The sequence below is a fragment of the Pithys albifrons genome, chromosome 9 (assembly GCF_047495875.1).
Source record: "Pithys albifrons albifrons isolate INPA30051 chromosome 9, PitAlb_v1, whole genome shotgun sequence".
Classification (NCBI taxonomy): Eukaryota; Metazoa; Chordata; class Aves; order Passeriformes; family Thamnophilidae; genus Pithys; species Pithys albifrons.
In genome coordinates this window covers 37196158-37216163 of record NC_092466.1, presented here as the reverse complement: position 1 = coordinate 37216163, position 20006 = coordinate 37196158, and the positions used below count along the sequence as shown (strand labels likewise).

The 20006-nt window shown below is 52.2% G+C and overlaps 1 protein-coding gene across 1 annotated transcript in view; it reads right to left on the bottom strand.

Moving 5' to 3' along the window:
- PCDH15 (protocadherin related 15) overlaps positions 1 to 20006 on the bottom strand; it is a 432606-nt gene that overhangs the window by 79220 nt on the left and 333380 nt on the right. Inside the window, exons 25-26 of the mRNA XM_071563312.1 lie at positions 6539 to 6648; positions 1657 to 1797 (exon numbers count right to left, since the gene is read on the bottom strand). Of these exons, the coding sequence (XP_071419413.1) occupies positions 1657 to 1797; positions 6539 to 6648 (251 nt within the window). The remainder of the gene's footprint in view (positions 1 to 1656; positions 1798 to 6538; positions 6649 to 20006) is intronic.

The following is a 20006-nucleotide window of genomic DNA, read 5'->3' as shown; positions in this document are numbered from 1 at the left end:
CACAACCCCCTGAAAACACTGAAAGTGCACAATTTGTACCACCAACTGTCTCTATATAAACAGGACTTTTGACTGCATAGCTGAGATGGACCTGGACATTGTTTGGAAGGACTTACCTCAAAAATGCCTATGGATGTCAGGCCTAGAAACCCAAATGCACCCTGGAATCTGCCAACATGGGACTTCTTGGTGGTAACTATATTTTTCTCTCCTCTCTTTCTCTCTTCTTTCTTGTCTTCATCTCCCTTCCCTTACTCTTTTCTACCTCTTGTAGGTAACTTAAAACCAGTGGTATTTCACTGAAGTGGTGGTACCTCACTTGAGTTGTGGGTTGGTGTTTGCTGAGTGCAACCAAGTTCCCTGCTCCACAGCATTGCCTGCTGGCTGGTAAAAGCCTTGGGAAGGTGTAAAAGTAGAGCTCAGAATGCTCTTTGGAGGGAAGCAGAGAAGTTCTTTAGTTCCTAGTGCCCTGCCACGAGGTGTGATGCCTCTCTGAAATATTTCCCTTGGCTGCACGTTGCTCCTGTAAACTCCCTTCTTGCCAAAACACCCCTTTTCTCACTAAATGTAAAGAAATCCCTTAAAGACAAGGGTGTAGCTTTTTCTCCAGGTAAAACTCAAGGTATGAGAAAAGCAAAGACTCCACAAGAGTTTGTGTGGGCAAAATTAGAATCACAGAATCATGAGTTGGAAGGGACCCAACAGGAGCAACGAGTCCAACTCTGAGCAAATCATGCTGGGATAGAACCTGCAGCCTTGGCATTATCAGCACCAGGCTCTGACCAACTGTCCCAGCTCAGCAGGTGGGACCAGTTTATCCCTGTGTGGGGTGACCAAAGCTGGGCATTCCAAACCCTCTGGGCCATTGCCCAGCAACTGTTCCCAATGGCCCATTGGCAGCAGCTGCCCAGGGCACAGCTGAGCCCTCAGGCTGGGAGCTGGCTGGGAAAGAAGCCTGGCAGAGGAGCTGGGAGAACTGCCCTGCAGGGACTCCTTGGCACCTCCACACCCACCTGAGGGCTCAGCTCTGCCCATGGGCCAGCAACCATTCCAAAATCCCCCCTGACTGCCAGGGTCAGATCCCCCAGTGTGGAACTCCCTGCCCTGGGGGAGGCACTGGGGGCTCCCACCTGCACCTGAGGGGAGAGAATCTTGGGGTTTGGGGACTTCTGGAACCACTCTGGGGATCCAGAGGAGGAGCAGACCCTGGCCAGGAGGAGCCCACCACTCTCCACCAGACTGTGCCATCATCTGCACCAACAGGTTTGTCCCCTCCTTTTCCTTTGGACTCGGAGGAACCACGTGGGGCTCAGCACAGGGGCCACCAAACCCCCCTGTGTTTGTGCCCCAGGGGGTGGGTTACACTGCTGGGGTTGGGGGTTAAACCCAATTTCTCTTTGTGCCATTGCATTTATTGCAATATTGTTATTACATTGTAACTCTGACTTCTAATCTCTTTTGTGTTGGGTTTGTTTCTCCTCCTGCTTTACCTTTAAACCAGCACACCAGCTGAGCCAATCTCAGGGTCTCTTGCAGAATGAACGTGTGACACCCAGGAAAGCTTGGAGTGATGCCACCACCACCCTCACCCCTCTGGGAGCACAGCCCACGGTGCCAGCACACTCCTGTGTTCCAAGGCAGGGCTGTGACACTTACTCTTGGAGGGGACCCTCAGGTTGGACCTCACCACCTGCAAGGAATCCGCCTGCACCCTCAGCTCGTAGCTCTGCACGCGCTCGTAGTCCAGAGGCTTCCGCACGGAGATCACTCCCGTCCGGTTGTGGATGGCAAACACTCCTGCAGGGAGCAAAGCACAGGGCACTGCTGGCTGAGAGGCAGAAATGCAGTTTGGACTGCTCAAGGGTTCGGTGCTGGTGGTGGTGACACTGTGCTCTGACACCCCCTAAGAGCCCAGAGAGCTCCTCTGGGAGCTGGGTCCCACCTGCTGCTGGGATAGCCCACCTGCTGCTGGGATAGCCCACCTGCTGCTGCAGGGATAGCCCACCTGTTACTAGGATAACCCACCTGCTGCAGGGATAGCCCACCTGCTGCAGGGATAGCCCACCTGCTGCAGGGATAGCCCACCTGCTGCTGGGATGGCCCACCTGCTGCTGGGATAGCCCATCTGCTGCTGCAGGGATAGCCCACCTGCTGCTGGGATAGCCCACCTGCTGCTGGGATAGCCCACCTGCTGCTGGGATAGCCCACCTGCTGCTGGGATGGCCCACCTGCTGCTGGGATAGCCCACCTGCTGCTGGGATGGCCCACCTGCTGCTGCTGGGATAGCCCACCTGCTGCTGCTGGGATAGCCCACCTGCTGCTGCTGGGATAGCCCACCTGCTGCTGCTGGGATAGCCCACCTGCTGCTGGGATAACCCACCTGCTGCTGCAGGGATAGCCCACCTGCTGCTGGGATGGCCCACCTGCTGCTGGGATAACCCACCTGCTGCTGCAGGGATAGCCCACCTGCTGCTGCAGGGATAGCCCACCTGCTGCTGGGATAACCCACCTGTTACTGGGGTAACCCACCTGCTGCTGGGATAGCCCACCTGCTGCTGGGATAACCCACCTGTTACTGGGATAACCCACCTGCTGCTGGGATAGCCCACCTGCTGCTGGGATAACCCACCTGTTACTGGGATAACCCACCTGCTGCTGGGATAGCCCACCTGCTGCTGGGATAACCCACCTGCTGCTGGGATAACCCACCTGCTGCTGGGATAACCCACCTGTTACTGGGGTAACCCATCTGCTGCTGGGATAACCCACCTGCTGCTGGGATAACCCACCTGCTGCTGGGATAACTCACCTGTTACTGGGGTAACCCACCTGCTGCTGCTGGGATAGCCCACCTGCTGCTGCTGGGATAGCCCACCTGCTGCTGGGATAGCCCACCTGCTGCTGGGATAGCCCACCTGCTGCTGGGATAGCCCACCTGCTGCTGGGATGGCCCACCTGCTGCTGGGATAGCCCACCTGCTGCTGGGATGGCCCACCTGCTGCTGCTGGGATAGCCCACCTGCTGCTGCTGGGATAGCCCACCTGCTGCTGCTGGGATAGCCCACCTGCTGCTGCTGGGATAGCCCACCTGCTGCTGGGATAACCCACCTGCTGCTGCAGGGATAGCCCACCTGCTGCTGGGATGGCCCACCTGCTGCTGGGATAACCCACCTGCTGCTGCAGGGATAGCCCACCTGCTGCTGCAGGGATAGCCCACCTGCTGCTGGGATAACCCACCTGTTACTGGGGTAACCCACCTGCTGCTGGGATAGCCCACCTGCTGCTGGGATAACCCACCTGTTACTGGGATAACCCACCTGCTGCTGGGATAGCCCACCTGCTGCTGGGATAACCCACCTGTTACTGGGATAACCCACCTGCTGCTGGGATAGCCCACCTGCTGCTGGGATAACCCACCTGCTGCTGGGATAACCCACCTGCTGCTGGGATAACCCACCTGTTACTGGGGTAACCCATCTGCTGCTGGGATAACCCACCTGCTGCTGGGATAACCCACCTGCTGCTGGGATAACTCACCTGTTACTGGGGTAACCCACCTGCTGCTGCTGGGATAGCCCACCTGCTGCTGCTGGGATAGCCCACCTGCTGCTGGGATAGCCCACCTGCTGCTGGGATAACCCACCTGTTACTGGGGTAACCCACCTGCTGCAGGGATAGCCCACCTGCTGCTGCTGGGATAGCCCACCTGCTGCTGCTGGGATAGCCCACCTGCTGCTGGGATAACCCACCTGCTGCTGCTGGGATAACCCACCTGCTGCTGCAGGGATAGCCCACCTGTTACTGGGATAACCCACCTGCTGCAGGGATAGCCCACCTGCTGCTGGGATAGCCCACCTGTTACTGGGATAACCCACCTGCTGCTGGGATAGCCCACCTGCTGCTGGGATAGCCCACCTGTTACTGGGATAACCCACCTGTTACTGGGATAACCCACCTGCTGCTGGGATAGCCCACCTGCTGCTGGGATAGCCCACCTGTTACTGGGATAGCCCACCTGTTGCTGGGATAACCCACCTGTTACTGGGATAGCCCACCTGCTGCTGGGATAACCCACCTGCTGCTGGGATAGCCCACCTGCTGCTGGGATAGCCCACCTGCTGCTGGGATAACTCACCTGTTACTGGGATAGCCCACCTGTTATTGGGATAACTCACCTGTTACTGGGATAGCCCACCTGTTATTGGGATAACTCACCTGTTGCTGGGATAGCCCACCTGTTACTGGGATAACCCACCTGCTGCTGCTGGGATAGCCCACCAGCTGCTGGGATAACTCACCTGCTGCTGCTGGGATAGCCCACCTGTTACTGGGGTAACCCACCAGTTACTGGGATAACCCACCTGTTACTGGGATAACCCACCTGTTACTGGGATAGCCAACCTACTGCTGGGATAACCCACCTGTTACTGGGATAACCCACCTGCTGCTGGGATAGCCCACCTGTTACTGGGATAGCCCACCTACTGCTGGGATAATCCACCTGTTACTGGGATAGCCCACCTGCTGCTGGGATAACCCACCTGTTACTGGGATAACCCACCTGTTAGTGGGATAACCCACCTGTTACTGGGATAGCCCACCTGCTGCTGGGATATCCCACCTGTTACTGGGATAACTCACCTGCTGCTGGGATAACTCACCTGCTGCTGGGATAACCCACCTGTTACTGGGATAGCCCACCTGCTGCTGGGATAACTCACCTGCTGCTGGGATAGCCCACCTGCTGCTGGGATAGCCCACCTGTTACTGGGATAGCCCACCTGCTGCTGGGATAGCCCACCTGTTACTGGGATAACCCACCTCCTGCTGGGATAGCCCACCTCTTACTGGGATAACCCACCTGTTACTGGGATAACCCACCTGCTGCTGGGATAGCCCACCTGTTACTGGGATAGCCCACCTGCTGCTGGGATAGCCCACCTGTTGCTGGGATAACCCACCTGTTACTGGGATTACCCACCTGCTGCTGGGATAACCCACCTGCTGCTGGGATAGCCCACCTGTTACTGGGATAACGCACCTGGTGCTGGGATAACTCACCAGCTGCTGGGATAGCCCACCTGTTACTGGGATAGCTAACCTACTGCTGGGAGAACCCACCTGTTACTGGGATAACCCACCTGCTGCTGGGAGAACCCACCTCTTACTGGGATAGTCCACCTGTTACTGGGATAGCCAACCTACTGCTGGGATAACCCACCTGCTGCTGGGATAACCATCCCAGGAGCAGAGAATCACAGCCCATCCTGAGCTGGAAGGGACCTGCACAGGACTTGAGGACACACTGGCATGAGGAGACAAGACCAGCAGCCTCCTCTTCCAAAAAGGGGAATGGGATGGGGAATTCTTTCAGGTCCCTCCAAATAATTTGGTGGATTTTGTCATGATTTCCAGGTGCATCACAGGGAATACGAGCAGGATGTTGTTTTCAGGCATCAGGCTCTAATCCAATGCTTGTGGCTACAGCAAGGCAAGTTCTAGAATGTCTTAAACCAGACTCTGAAGCATCTAGAACTCCATCCAAGCCACTCCGTGCCTGTTTCAGCATGCTCTGGGTTCACACCATGTGGCACCAATGGCAGTTTTCACATTAGGGAATATTTTAATTATAATTTTGCAAATTAGTCTGGCCTTTACATGATCTCTTAAGGCTTGATAATGGTAGGCACAGAATCAGAATCCCAGAATGTTTTGGTTTGCAGGGCTTGGGACCTCAAAGCCCATCCAGTGCTACCCCCTGCCATGGGCAGAGACACCTCCCACCAGCCCCGGGTGCTCCAAGCCCTGTCCACCCTGGCCTTGGACACTCCCAGGGATGGGGCAGCCACAGCTTCTCTGGGCACCTGTGCCAGGCCCTGCCCACCCTCACAGGGAAGAATTTCTTCCTAAAATCCATCCTAACCCTTCTCTCTGGCAGTGGGAAGCCATTCCCCTTGTCATAGAATCATAGAATTGACTGGGTTGGAAAAGACCTCGGAGATCATCAAGCCCAACCCTTGGTCCAACTCCAGTCCCTTTACCAGATCATGGCACTCAGTGCCACGGCCAAGCTCAGTTGAAAAACCTTCAGGGATGGGGAATCCACCCCCTCTCTGGGCAGCCCATTCCAATCCCTGAGCACTCTCTCTGCAAAGAATTTTTTTCTGCTCTCCAACTTCAATTTCCCCTGGCAGAGCTTGAGCCCATCGTGCCCCCTTGTCCTATTGCTGAGTGCCTGGGAGAAGAGACCAACCCCCAGCTGGCCACAACTTCCCTTCAGGGAGTTACAGGCAGTGATGGGGTCCTGTCACAGGTGCTCCTGCAGGCACTGGCACTCCCTCCTGCTGTCCTACATGAGCTGGGATTTCACCTCATGGGTTGGACTCGATGATCTCAGAGGTCTTTTCCAACCTCACCAATTCCATAATCACCTGAGCAGCAGCTTCATTTCTCAGCAGCTCCTCACAGGGTTCTGGTGCACCCCCAGGCTGGGCAGGAGCTCTGGCACTGAGCTCTTGGTGGTGGTGGTTGTTACTCACCCTCTTCGTTGCCCGACACGATGGAATACACGATGGTCTGGTTGAGGGCGGCCGCGGTGACAACGGCCACCACCGTTCCTCTTGGAGCACCTTCACTCACGGCGGGGGGCCTGCAGGAGGGACAAAAGGATTTGGGGGTGACATTCCAGTTGCAGGTTAGTACTTTCCTCCACCTACCAAAGGGAGAGGATCTGTTACTTAGAAAAAACACTTTAAAAACCACTTTAAAAAGGCAAATATTGAAGCTTTCCAAATGCACAAACCAGTAAGGAGTCAACTGACAAGAGGTGGGAATACAAAGATCTGATGGTTCTTTGATAGAAGAAAAGGAAAAGAAGGGAATAACAAGATGAAACAATAACAAAAGCACCATCACTGCCTGATAAGCCACGAGGAAAATTTAGAACATAACAGATCTTTTATAATACTCAGGTCTACTAAGAAATCTCAATAATCTCTCAGAAGATCATGCAGGAAAGTTCATTCTTGGATCAAACTCCCCATTGATACAGTAAACTCTTCAGGGTCACCTCCACAGGAATTTCTGCTCTCCAAAAGCAAACAAAAAAATTCCAGCCAAGCCATTTTGGTGGTAAAAGCCAAGATGCTCTTCAGGAAATCAGCTGTAACCCAAGTCTGTCCAACCCCTGTGAGGGTGGGCAGGCCCTGGCACAGGTTGAGCAGAGAAGCTGTGACTGCCCCATCCCGGGGAGTGTCCAAGGCCAGGCTGGACAGGGCTTGGAGCACCCTGGGCTGGTGGGAGGTGTCCCTGTCCATGGCAGGGGGTGGCACTGGGTGGACTTTGAGGTCCCTTCCCATCCAAACCATTCTGGGATTCGATTCTGGCCCCAGGATGGGCAGAGGCTGGAGCAGCTCTGCTGGGAGGGAAGGCTGGGAGAGCTGGGATTGTTCAGCCTGGAGAGGAGAAGCTTTGGGGGGACCCAACTGTGGCCTTGCAGGGCCTGGAGGGACCAACAGGAAAAATGGAGAGAGACAATTTCCAAGGGATGGAGGGACAGGACAAGGAGAATGGCTTCCCACTGCCAGAGGGCAGGGACAGATGGGATATTGGGAAGGAATTCTGGCTGTGAGGGTGGGCAGACCCTGGCACAGGTTGGGCAGAGAAGCTGTGGCTGCCCCATCCCTGGGAGTGTCCAAGGCCAGGCTGGACAGGGCTTGGAGCACCCTGGGCTGGTGGGAGGTGTCCCTGCCCATGGCAGGGGGTGGCACTGGGTGGGCTTTGAGATCCCTTCCAATCCAAACCATTGCATCATTCTGTGTTTCTGTACATACACAATTTGTAAGCATTGAGAACATTGATTTATATAAAGAAAGAAAAAGGATCCCACCTCCAACACTTTGGTATCTCATAATCTTCCTGCCCTGCAAACACTGAACAGGGAGCAGCTCACACTCAGCACACTCCCAGCATGTCTAAATAATGAGTTTCTTCCCCCCAAACACCAAAGAATTACTTCTTTCTCTCTCCTCTATTCTTCAAATCCCATTCCTCAGAAAAAGGGATGAGGAACATTTTGAGCTGCTGTTTCCTTGAGGAAACTGTAACTCCTTCAGAAAGAACAAAGAGCCTGTGCTGATGTCCTTCAACCAGCAAACTAAACAGTTTCAAAAAAAGAGAAGTGAGACACTTGAGCTTGTCTGAAATCAAACATTCAGATTTTCATCCTGGCAAGCGAAGGTTGAATTCATGCTTAAAACTCTTTAAAAAAATCTGAAAGGAAATTTTTACACTCAAAATTTTATTAAAACAAGCACCATGGAGGTATTTTGAATTTTTCAAAGTTACACTCAATATATAGCAAAACAATAAAAGAGAGAGGAGGGTCTGTTTGAGAGGCTCCTCAGGAGGAAGAGACTCCCAGGGGTATTTCAGCTGGGCACTGATCTTCAGAGCTCTGGACAGAATCCACACCTGCTTCACTCAGGGGAATACCACAGAGGGATGTGGAAGACTTGGAGATGTGGCACCTGGGAACAGGGTCTGGTGATGGGAAGAGTTGGATCTGAGGATCTCAGGGGTCTTTTCAAGCCTAAGTGATTCCCTGGTTATATGAGTATTTTTTGACTCTCCTCTTTCATCTTCCAAATATTTTTCGAATATTCCTCCCATCCCACATTTCCCCATTCTAAGGGCACAGCCCCAAGGCTGCTGGAGCTCCAGGAGCATTTGGACAATGCTGTGAGGGGCAGGGTGGGATCGTTGGGGTGTCTGGGCAGGGCCAGGGGTTGGACTGGGTGGTCCTGGTGGGTCCCTCCCAGCTCTGGATATTCTGTGATCCTAAGAGCCTCAGCTCACAATCCTAACTATTGACCCCAAACCTTTGCCATCACCCCCAAAGGAATGGGCACCCTGCCCTTGACCTCTGCCTTCCAAACACCTCCTTGGGCATGAAAATTGGTCTGAACATCCTGGAAAATAGGAATAAACACAGCTGAGTTCTGGGTCATGGAATAGGGACTGCTGAAACACTGAGCTCCCCTTTTTTCCCAGGAAAGGGTGATGGTAAATCCCCTTTCACTCAGAGACATGCAGGGAGCAGACCCCTCTGGCTCCAACCCTTCAGCCTCTGCAGCAGCAGGAGAAACAAAATCCATCCCTGCTCCTTGATTTATTTGGCTCTAAAACTACTGCCATGAAATGCTTATTAATGTGCATTCTACCAATGCAGGGATAAAAGGCTGCCAAACCTGGAAGAATTTAAATTTGAGATTCTTTTGAGGAGGTCAGCAAGGAAAATAACCTCTTTATGTTGCATTATGTATTAGGCTGTTTGGGGTTTTTTTTGAAGGTGTAGGACTTGAACACACCCCCACCCCACCCCCAGTTTCATGTCAAACACACTTTCAGGATGTTCTTTCAGTGGCACTGGCCTTGTTCCTCCCCCTCTGCCCCTGCTGAACTCATTGGGCTGACAAATCAATGCCAATTAGGGAGAGGTTTTGTGTTTGCCCCGAGAGGCTCCCGAGGGAGGGGCAGGGACTCCCCACTGGAATGGCTTAGATTTGATTCCCCTGAGTGATCTCCTGTGTTGGGACCAAGGGGAGCAAATGCAGCAGCTGCTGCTTTAAAACACTCAGCTGGGCCCTTTAGAGCATTTTGCTGAATTGCTGAGAGAAGCAAAGAGGCAAAAGGCAAGACCATTCAAGTGATAATATGCTGGTTTTTATCTTCTACTACAAGCTCTTAGGGAATAAGTTCATTATTTTCTAAATTTTTAACGACTAAGCTGTAAAATGGTGCTTTTGGGTTTATTTTAGAGGGAGAACATACTATTTGAAGCTGGTTTGGGGCACAGACAAGGGCATTTTATGCAGTAATTTCATGTTAGTGGATGATAAGAGCTGGTTCTTTCTGTGAGATGTGACACCAGCAAACAGGAGAATCCAGCCCAGGCCACACAGGGAAGGCTTGGAAAAGCTGGTGGAAGGGCAGGGCACTGCTGTGGGCTCAGCATGGGACTGGCATTCAGAGTGGGAGGGTATTTTGGATCAGATTGGCAGTAACTTCTGTGAGTGCAGCAGCCAATGGAGCCACTGCCCTGCCCAGCCTGCCAGGACAGGTGTGTCCCTGTCCCATGGGTGGCAGTGCTGTGGCACTGCCTCACCATCCCGTGCCAACCTCATGGAATCACAGAGTCTTAATGTTGGAAAAGACCTTAAAGGTGATTGAGTCCAACCCTCAACCCAACCCCACTGCCCTGCTCACCACTAACCCAAGTCCCCACGTGCCACCTCCACATGGTTTTAACACCTCCAGGGCTGGGCACTCCAAACCTCCCTGGGCAGCCCCTGCCAAGGCCTGACCACCCTTTCCAGGCAGAAATTCCTGCTGCTGTGCCCCCTGCCCTGGTCCAACCTGAGGCCGTGCCCTCTGCTCCTGTCCCTGTGCCCTGGAGCAGAGCCTGACCCCCTGTCCTGGCTCCCCCCTCCTGGCAGGGATTGCAGAGCCAGAAGGTGCCCCCTGAGCCTCCTTTTCTCCAGGCTGAGCCCCCCCAGCTCCCTCAGCTGCTGCCCCAGCCCCTTCCCAGCTCCAGTCCCTGCCCTGGACAGGCTTTGAAATATTTGAGATATTTTCCTGGGCACAGCAGCTCCTCAAAGCTGGGATTTCTGATGTTCCTCCCCAAGGCTTCCCTGCACGAGGACCCACATCCCCCCAGTCCCTGGGTGGGAGAAGATCCCCTGCAGTAACCTGATAATCCACCTGCACCCCACAGAGCTTGGGGTGAACTGGGATGAACAGCATTTACCACTTCAAACCCCTCAGCCCACCCAGAGCCTTCATCTTTCCTCCTCTTCACCTTCCTCTGCACAACCACCTTTTGAGCAGGACAGCTTAAACCCATTGCTGTGGGATTTTTCTGTACCATCCCAGAGATGTGGATTTGAGGTTGGTTGATTCCACAGAAACAAGAAATGGGATTTTGGGAGCATCCAGGATGGGATGGAGCCCAGCAGAGACCCCCAACAGGTTTCTTGGAAGGTGAAACCACATCCCCAAACTGGGTTTGCCCCTTGGGAAAAACCAAAGCAACCCCAAACTAAGAGAACAGGACTAAATCCTTAGGCACCAAAACACTGAAAATAGATATAAATTTAAAAAATAATAACATCTTTTCATTTGCTCTGTCTCAATTTCATCTGCATCCTGATCAGAGCAAATACATTGCAGGGCTTCCCTCTTTTTAAGGGTTTGAAGGGAAATTTTGGCTTTTCCCCTCTCCTTTTCTGCTGCCTCATTCTCCCTTTGCTGAGCCCATCAGACTTGAAGCCTTGTCTCAATTTGCCTGAGATCCAAAGTGCTCTAAACTCACCATGAAACTTCCCTGTCTCCAACAGCACGAGCAGGAGACTTCATAAAAAAAATTACATTTAAGAGTAGCAAACCCAATAATAATTTGGAAAATTGGTTTAGGACTGAAGTGTAAGAGGGAGATGGCATGGGCTCCATATTGGACACTTCAGTCAGCTCTGTTTTGTGGAGCTTATATTTTATATACATCCTTTTACAGCATATTATATTTCTGTATATATTTGCATTTTATTTCCTGGAGGTCCACAAGCATAGCTCAGAACTTGAGTTTTGTGCTGTTTGATGACATTGTTCAGATTCTCACCTCAACTTGATTAACACTGGGGGTATTTTTACTCAACTTATCCAATTTTTGGGTTTCTGGAGCTGCAACTGGAACTGTCTGGACAGTTTGTAAGGGAGACATTAATTCTTTTCAGGAAGAGAATATTTTCTCCTTTATTAGGGGCAATTTTCACCAGGAAACATCTCACCAGGGGAACATCTCACCTGGGAACATCTCACCTGGGGAACATCTCACCAGGGCTCATATCATAAAGGAACATCTCACCTAGGGAATAACTCACCAGGGGAAGATCTCACCTCGGGACATCTCACCAGGGGGCATCTCACCAGGGGAACATCTCACCAGGGAACATCTCACCAGGGAACATCTCACCTGGGGAATATCTCACCAGGGAACATCTCACCAGGGAACATCTCACCTGGGGAATATCTCACCAGGGGAAGATCTCACCTGGGGAACATCTCACCAGGGGAACATCTCACCTGGGGACATCTCACCTGGGGAACATCTCACCAGGGGATGGATATCTCACCAGGGGACCATCTCACCTGGGGAACATCTCACCTGGGGAACATCTCACCTGGGACCATCTCACCTGGGGAACATCTCACCTGGGGAACATCTCACCTGGGGAATATCTCACCTGGGAACATCTCACCTGGGGAATATCTCACCTGGGGAACATCTCACCAGGGAACATCTCACCTGGGGAACATCTCACCTGGGGAATATCTCACCTGGGAACATCTCACCTGGGGAATATCTCACCAGGGGACATCTCACCTGGGGACATCTCACCTGGGAAACATCTCACCTGGGGACATCTCACCAGGGGACATCTCACCTGGGGAACATCTCACCAGGGAACATCTCACCTGGGGATGGATATCTCACCAGGGGACATCTCACCTGGGGAACATCTCACCAGGGGATGGATATCTCACCGGGGACATCTCACCTGGGGAACATCACCGAGGGGAACCTCTCACCTGGGCACATCTCACCTGGGGAACATCTCACCAGGGAACATCTCACCATGGGACATCTCACTAGGGGACATCTCACCTGGGGAACATCTCACCATGGGATATCTCACCAGGGGATATTGATACCGAAGGGGCTTTTGATTTTTGATTTTTCATTTTTATAGATTTTAAAAGTACTTGTAGCTGTAGCAAAGTGGATTTTTCGTAAGTTAATATTTCTAACAGTTTAAGTTCAATGCCTTTCTATCACTACCCCTGTCCCAGAACAGGGAGCTCAAATTCCTTTAGTTATTTTGTCTTGTTTAGACTCTCCTCAAGGTAAAGAGCTGAAGACTCTCAGAAGGCCTGCAGAACAAGACAGAAACACAAGGCAGAGTGACCCAGAAATTAGAACACTGGAGAACCTCCCAGAGCCCTTTGTGTGCTGAAGAAGAGGAGTGCTGAGGAAGACAGAGGGTCTCACCGACCCCAGACTCAATTCCTGGGGGGTGGAACTGGGGTGGGACCAGGGCTGGACCAAGAGATGTGTAAAGTAATGACTGGAGGGATCATATTATAAACCCCATGGAAACCAGTGCTCGGGAGGGACGTGCATGTCATCCTGTATTCCTGGGGGCCCAAGGCCTGTTATTAAAGGACTTTACTTTTCATCTTATCCCATACTAATCTGGCTCAAAGTCCTGCTTTGTTGGGGGTCTCTCACGGCATCAATGTCTCACCATGGGACATCTCACCTGGGGACATCTCAGCAGGGAGACATCTCACCAGGGGAAAATCTCACCAGGGGACATCTCACCAGGGGAAAATCTCACCAGGGGACATCTCACCAGGGGAAAATCTCATCAGGGGAAAATCTCACCATGGGACATCTCACCATGGGACATCTCACCTGGGGACATGTCACCAGAACATTTCCTGGAAAAATAACTCATAACCTCAGAATCATGAAATCATAGAATGGATTGGGTTGGAAAAGACCTCCGAGGTCATCGAGTCCAACCCTTGGTCCAACTCCAGTCCCTTTACCAGATCATGGCACTCAGTGCCACGGCCAAGCTCAGCTGAAAAACCTCCAGGGATGGGGAATCCACCCCCTCTCTGGGCAGCCCATTCCAATCCCTGAGCACTCTCTCTGCAAAGAATTTTTTTCTGCTCTCCAACTTCAATTTCCCCTGGCAGAGCTTGAGCCCATCGTGCCCCCTTGTCCTATTGCTGAGTGCCTGGGAGAAGAGACCAACCCCCACCTGGCCAGAACTTCCCTTCAGGCAGTTCCAGACAGTGCTGAGGTCACCTCTGAGCCTCCTCTTCTCCAGGCTGAACACCCCCAGCTCCCTCAGCCTCTCCCCACAGCACTTGTGCTCCAGTCCCTTCTCCAGCCTCGTTGCTCTTCTCTGGCCCCGCTCCAGCCCCTCAATCTCTTGCCTCAACTGAGGGGCCCAGAACTGAACACAACACTCAAGGTGTGGCCTCCCCAAGGCAGAGTCCAGGGGAAGGGTCACTGCCCTGGGCCTGCTGGCCACGCTAGTTTGGATCCAGGCCAGGATCCCCTCGGCCTTCTTGGCCACCTGGGCACACTGGTGGCTCCTGTTGAGCTTCCTGTCCCTCAGTCCCCCCAGGTCCCTCTGCCTGGCTGCTCTCCAGCCACTCTGTGCCCAGCCTGGAGCGCTGCAGGGGGTTGGGGTGGCCAAAGGGCAGGACCTGCACTTGGCCTTGTTGAACTCCATCCCATTGCAATCAGCCCATCCCTCAAGTCTCTCCAGATCCCTCTGCAGAGCCCTCTTCATTTCCTCTTCATTTGGTAAAAAGAAGCAGAAGATTTGACTCAAAAGCAATGCAGCACCACCAAAACAAGGAAAACCAAGGAGAAAAAGGGTGATGTTCCTGCTACACCTTCATTATCTGTGCCCTGATTTTCCACTGGCAAATAAGCCTTCAATATTTGCTGTGGAAATAATTACATTTTCTAACTTATATAACCATGTGTTAAAGAGTGTTATCTTATGTTTTATTACAAAACAAGTACCAGGAGAAAACCTCCATAAAGCAGCAATTCCAAAGGCAAAATCACTCCCATTTTTCTGAAGCCCAATTGCCACTAATGGGACAGGCAAATTCAAAATGGGAGTTGGAAGCTTCAGGTTGAGGAAAACACTGACTATTTTTCCCCCCACACCTCAGAAATGCTTCATGGAAAAGGTTGCCAGTGGTTTTCCATTGAGAAAACGTAAATTCCATTCTGAGAGAGGTGGGAGAAGCAGTGGGAAGACTTGGATATCCTGGGAAAAGGATGACCCAAATGGATGGTCTAAATCTACCATCATTAAACAAAATCTTTTTGAGGGTCCAAACCCAAGGCCCTGGGGATGAGAAGGGGGAGATGATCCCTGCCAGGGCACAAATGAAAATCCCAGGTTGCTCTGCTAGGAGGGGAAAAGAGAAAAGTCAACCAAAGAGAGCTTTAAAGAAACACAGCTTGATAGAAAACCACCTTAGGCAGAAGTTTATATGCTGGAAGTGTCCAGGGCCAGGTTGGACAGGACTGGGAGCACCCTGGGCTGGTGGGAGGTGTCCCTGTCCATGGCAGGGGGTGGGACTGCATGGGCTTTGAGGTGCTTCCAAGCCAAACCATGCTGGGATTCTCCAAGGCCTTGGCCACTCCCAGCCATGGAGAACCAGAGAATACCCTGAGCTGGAAGGGACCCACAGGGCTCACTGTGCCCAACTCCTGAGCACCAGCTCAGAGCACTGTGGCTGCTGTGCCAGACCCACCTCTGGGAAGGAGACACCAAATGAGGCAGATTCCAGCCTGGAATGCTGCCCATCCCATCCCTGTAGCTCTGCAGGGCATTCCCTATTTCCCAGTCAGAATATGGGAGCCATTGTTTGACTGAGCACAAATAAACCAGAGAAGTGACTGAGCACAAATAAACCAGAGGAGTGGGAGAAGTCTCCTGGAGTAGAACTTCCAGCTGGTTCCTGGTGCAGCTGCACAACTTTGTGCTGTGAAATCCTTGGGAATGTGTCTCTTTGCATGGGATTTGCCTGCAATACTGAAGGATTTAATTAGGTGGAAAGCACTACCAGGGAGACAGAAGGCCACATGTCCCAAAGCCTCCCTGCTCAGGCAGAACACATTTTCACAGCAGAGTGTGGACACTGGGAGGGAAATAAAATTCCACACTACATTTCCAGCGAGCAATAGCCTTGAATTCCCAGCTCCACAAACTTCCCCATAAAGCTCCACATTACTGTGCAACTGGACACATCTTTTCCAGCAGGTTGGGACCTATAATGCAACACTAACAGAAGCTCTAAGTTGCCAGTATTTGCCTTTTTTCCCTGCCCTGAAATGGCTCAACACCTGTTCCATGTGCCCACAGGCAATAATCAGGGAGCAATGAGGCTGTTCTTGGGTTAACATCCCATTCCCTGCTCCAGGAGCAACTGCTATGAGCCATGACCTTCCAGGTGCAGAGGATGTGGGATTTATTAATTAACAAACCACAAAAAGGAGCCCAGATCCCTTTGAACTTTTACTTTTTTAAAATGAGACCATGCCCATAAAGAGGACAGGCTTGCTAGGACTAAAAAAATAATCTATATTCATTGTGATTTGCTTCACATCTGGTCTTCTTCACTACTAATTAATATCTGTTAATTAAGAAATGAAAGTGTTGCCATTAGTTGTTGGGAAGCAATGGAAACTTCTGGATCAGTTCCTCGCTCTGGAGTTCAATACTGAGCTGGCCTGGGTGGAGCCACCAGGACAGGAGAAATAACAGCTTGGGAAAGGGGCCCTCAAAATCAGGGACTGGATTTTCCCAAGCAAGTGATTTATTTGGTTTATTGGATTATTAATTTTTTTATTCTGTTGCCCAGAGAAGCTGTGGCTGCCCCATCCCTGGGAGTGTCCCAGGCCAGGTTGGACAGGGCTTGGAGCACCCTGGGTGGTGGGAGGTGTCCCTGCCCATGGCAGGGGGTGGCACTGGGTGGATTTTAAGGCTTTAAGGTCCCTTCCAACCCAAACCATGCTGTGATTCTGGGATTGCCTTTCCAGAGCTGTGGCTGTTTCAGGAGTACAAACCAGAGTGAGATCAGTCAGCACTAAAAACCTCAGCAAACTGTGACCTGTCACAGCCTGTTTGGGCAGTGATGCACAAACTCTGACATGCCCTGTTCTGGCACCCCTGCCCTCACCATCCTGCTGTGCCCTTGCTCTCCAGGCTGTCACATGGCTGGAGACAGTGGCAGTGTCTTTGCCCTCTGCTGACAACCACCCCAGGCATCTCTTGGGGTGCAGGTTCCTCCCTGGGCCAGCAGGACTTTGTAAAAGCAGCAAAATCTGACTCAGCACCATGGGAGATGTGGAGAGAGGAGCAGCATCAGCAACGTCCTTCCCTGGCAGACTGAAGGTCAGGTGGGCTCAGAGTGGTCCAGCTTTCTCCAAATTCAAATGCTGTCCTGGATCCAAACTAGTGTGCCCAGCAGGCCCAGGGCAGTGACCCTTCCCCTGGACTCTGCCTTGGGGAGGCCACACCTTGAGTGTTGTGTTCAGTTCTGGGCCCCTCAGTTGAGGCAAGAGATTGAGGGGCTGGAGCGGGGCCAGAGAAGAGCAACGAGGCTGGAGAAGGGAGTGGAGCACAAGTGCTGTGGGGAGAGGCTGAGGGAGTTGGGGGTGTTCAGCCTGGAGAAGAGGAGGCTCAGAGGTGACCTCAGCACTGTCTGGAACTGCCTGGAGGGAAGTTCTGGCCAGGTGGGGGTTGGTCTCTTCTCCCAGGCACTCAGCAACAGGACAAGGGGGCACGATGGGCTCAAGCTCTGCCAGGGGAGGTTTGGGTTGGATATCAGAAAGAAATTCCTTGCAGAGAGAGTGCTCAGGGATTGGAATGGGCTGCCCAGAGAGGGGGTGGATTCCCCATCCCTGGAGGTTTTTCCGCTGAGCTTGGCCGTGGCACTGAGTGACATGATCTGGTAAAGGGACTGGAGTTGGACCAAGGGTTGGACTTGATGATCTTGGAGGTCTTTTCCAACCCAATCCATTCTATGATTCTATGAATTTAATGTCCAAATTCCAGCACTTTGGTTCCTTTGGATTTTTGCCTCTTCTCTTCACACTTGGTGTTTTTGTGGAACGACGCTTGGCTTGGAGAACACTTTTTTTCTCAGGTTCTGCTGCTCTCAGCTCTCTCAAAGTCACCTTGACTTGGTTTCATCCTGCCCCCCACCCAGCTCGAGCCACCCCCCTGCCCCCCTGCTCCTCAAAGCAGGGAAAAGGAAAGGGGAAGGGAAAAAAAACTTGAAAGAGGCTGAGCCAAGCCAGTATATATATATATATATATATATAGATATAGATATAGATATATAGATATATATTCTCTAAATGCCTACAATTACATGTATACAATTTGCACCCACAATAGGGAAAAAGGGAAAGGGAAGGGAAAAAGGGAAGGGGAAAACAGGGGTGACAAAGAGACAAAAGAAAAAGCACTGGGTACAAAAAACCAGTCCCTCCCACCCACCAACTGAGTAAACTAGTAGAAAACAATCCCACCAACCACTCTTTGAAGGGAGCCAGCCCCTTTCTCTCAGGTGGGGGGTCTCACTCATGCCCTCTTCCCCACCTCCTGTGTGGCTCTGATAAGGGACCGAGAGCAGCCCAGAGCCCTCTGCCCTCCACCCTCACCAGAAACTGAAGAGCACTAAACTTCCTATCTCCAGTCTCATATCCTCCTCTGTCCCGTGGGAGGGGAAGAAAGGGTGAGGAATACTTAGGAGACAAGCCTGGGTCAACTATCACACACCTTTAATATCCATGTGGAGGACAGACAAGGATCTACAGCACTAATGCAGTTGAACTCCTCAGCTCCAAGGGGAATATCCAGGCTGGAGCACTGGGATGAGCAGCAGCTGGAATGCAGCAAGGGCAGTGAGGCTCATGGCTGAGGGTGCAGTAGAGAGACAGTTGTGGGAGCTGCAGCCTATCTCTGTTCCCAGGAGCACCAGGCATGGATCATCTGGCCCTTACTAACCGTGCTAATGGCCTGGCAGCCCCTGGGGTGGCATCTTCCCAACCCTGCAGACCTGCCAGGGAGTCACAGCATGCTCCCAGTGCCACATGCACTCCTTTCTTGAGCACCTCCAGGGGTGGTGACCCCCCCAGCTGCCTTGAGCAGGGTGTCCCAATCCCTGACCACCCTTTCCAGGAAGAAATTTTCCATAATATCCAACCTGATCCTCTCCTGGCACAACCTGAGGCTGTTTCCCCTTGTCCTGTGCCTTGTTCCCTGGGAGCAGAGCCTGACCCCCACCTGGCTCCAACCTCCCTCCAGGCAGCTGGAGAGAGACAGAAGGTCCCCCTGATGCTCCTCTGCTTCCAAGAGGGTGTGAGTGATGGGAGGAGGGATGTCCCAAAGCCTGCCTGGCCTTCACCTTCCCATCCCCACCAGAAGAGCCTCCTGGTGGCCTTCCATCCCTCCCTGCTCTGCTTTGAAGTCCATCTATCCCACTCAGCAGGAAGGAACTGGGGTTTATCCCTCCCTTGCCACAAAGCCCCTGCTCCATGCTGTGTTTTCAGGCTCTCAGAGCCCTCAGCTGCCCTTTGCTGGTCAATATGTCCAGCACAGCAGCACTGAGGAGTCTCCAGTGTCATTTACACTCCAAACAAAGAAGGGGGGTGAGGGGGAAGGGGAGGGGGGGGAGAGACACATTCATTTACCCCAAATTATGGAATAGCACAGAAGGAATAAATGCAAATCTCTGACTTCACCTGCCTGGCTGCTGCCTCCTGTGGGAGTCCCTTTAGAACACAGATAATAACCCCTCAAAGCCTCCCTGGGTACGAGGAGGGCTCCAAGCAGAGCCTCCCGTGTGCTGCTGCACTTCTGGCAGAGCTCAGCCCTGCCAGGCCAGCAGCTCCAGGCAGGGGGGAACTTCTATGTCCCTTTTTGCTCAGGCCATCTGGTTCCCTCTCTGCTGTATTTTGTATTTATTTCTGCAGCTTTGCTCTGTAAAACTGTTCAACTGCATCCTTTGCCTAAACACACAGAGAGGAAGTTTGTAAACCAGCTCAAAAACAAGGCTGGGATCAGCCAGATTATGGTAATTACACAGGCAAAGATCAATTCTAATCCACTCTGAAGCCACTAACTCTCAATCCTTCAGAAATTCCAGCACCCACATCCAACAGTTTATCATTTTTCAGGGTTCACCATCACTCTAAAGACATTTGCCCTAAGGAGATGCTGTGTCAACTGAAAAATGAGGCTCTATGAAACCTGCCAGTTCCAGCTTGAATCACTGTCAAGAAACCCAACACAAAGCACTGTGTGACAATTCCTGAAAACCTCAGGAATCAGCACTGGA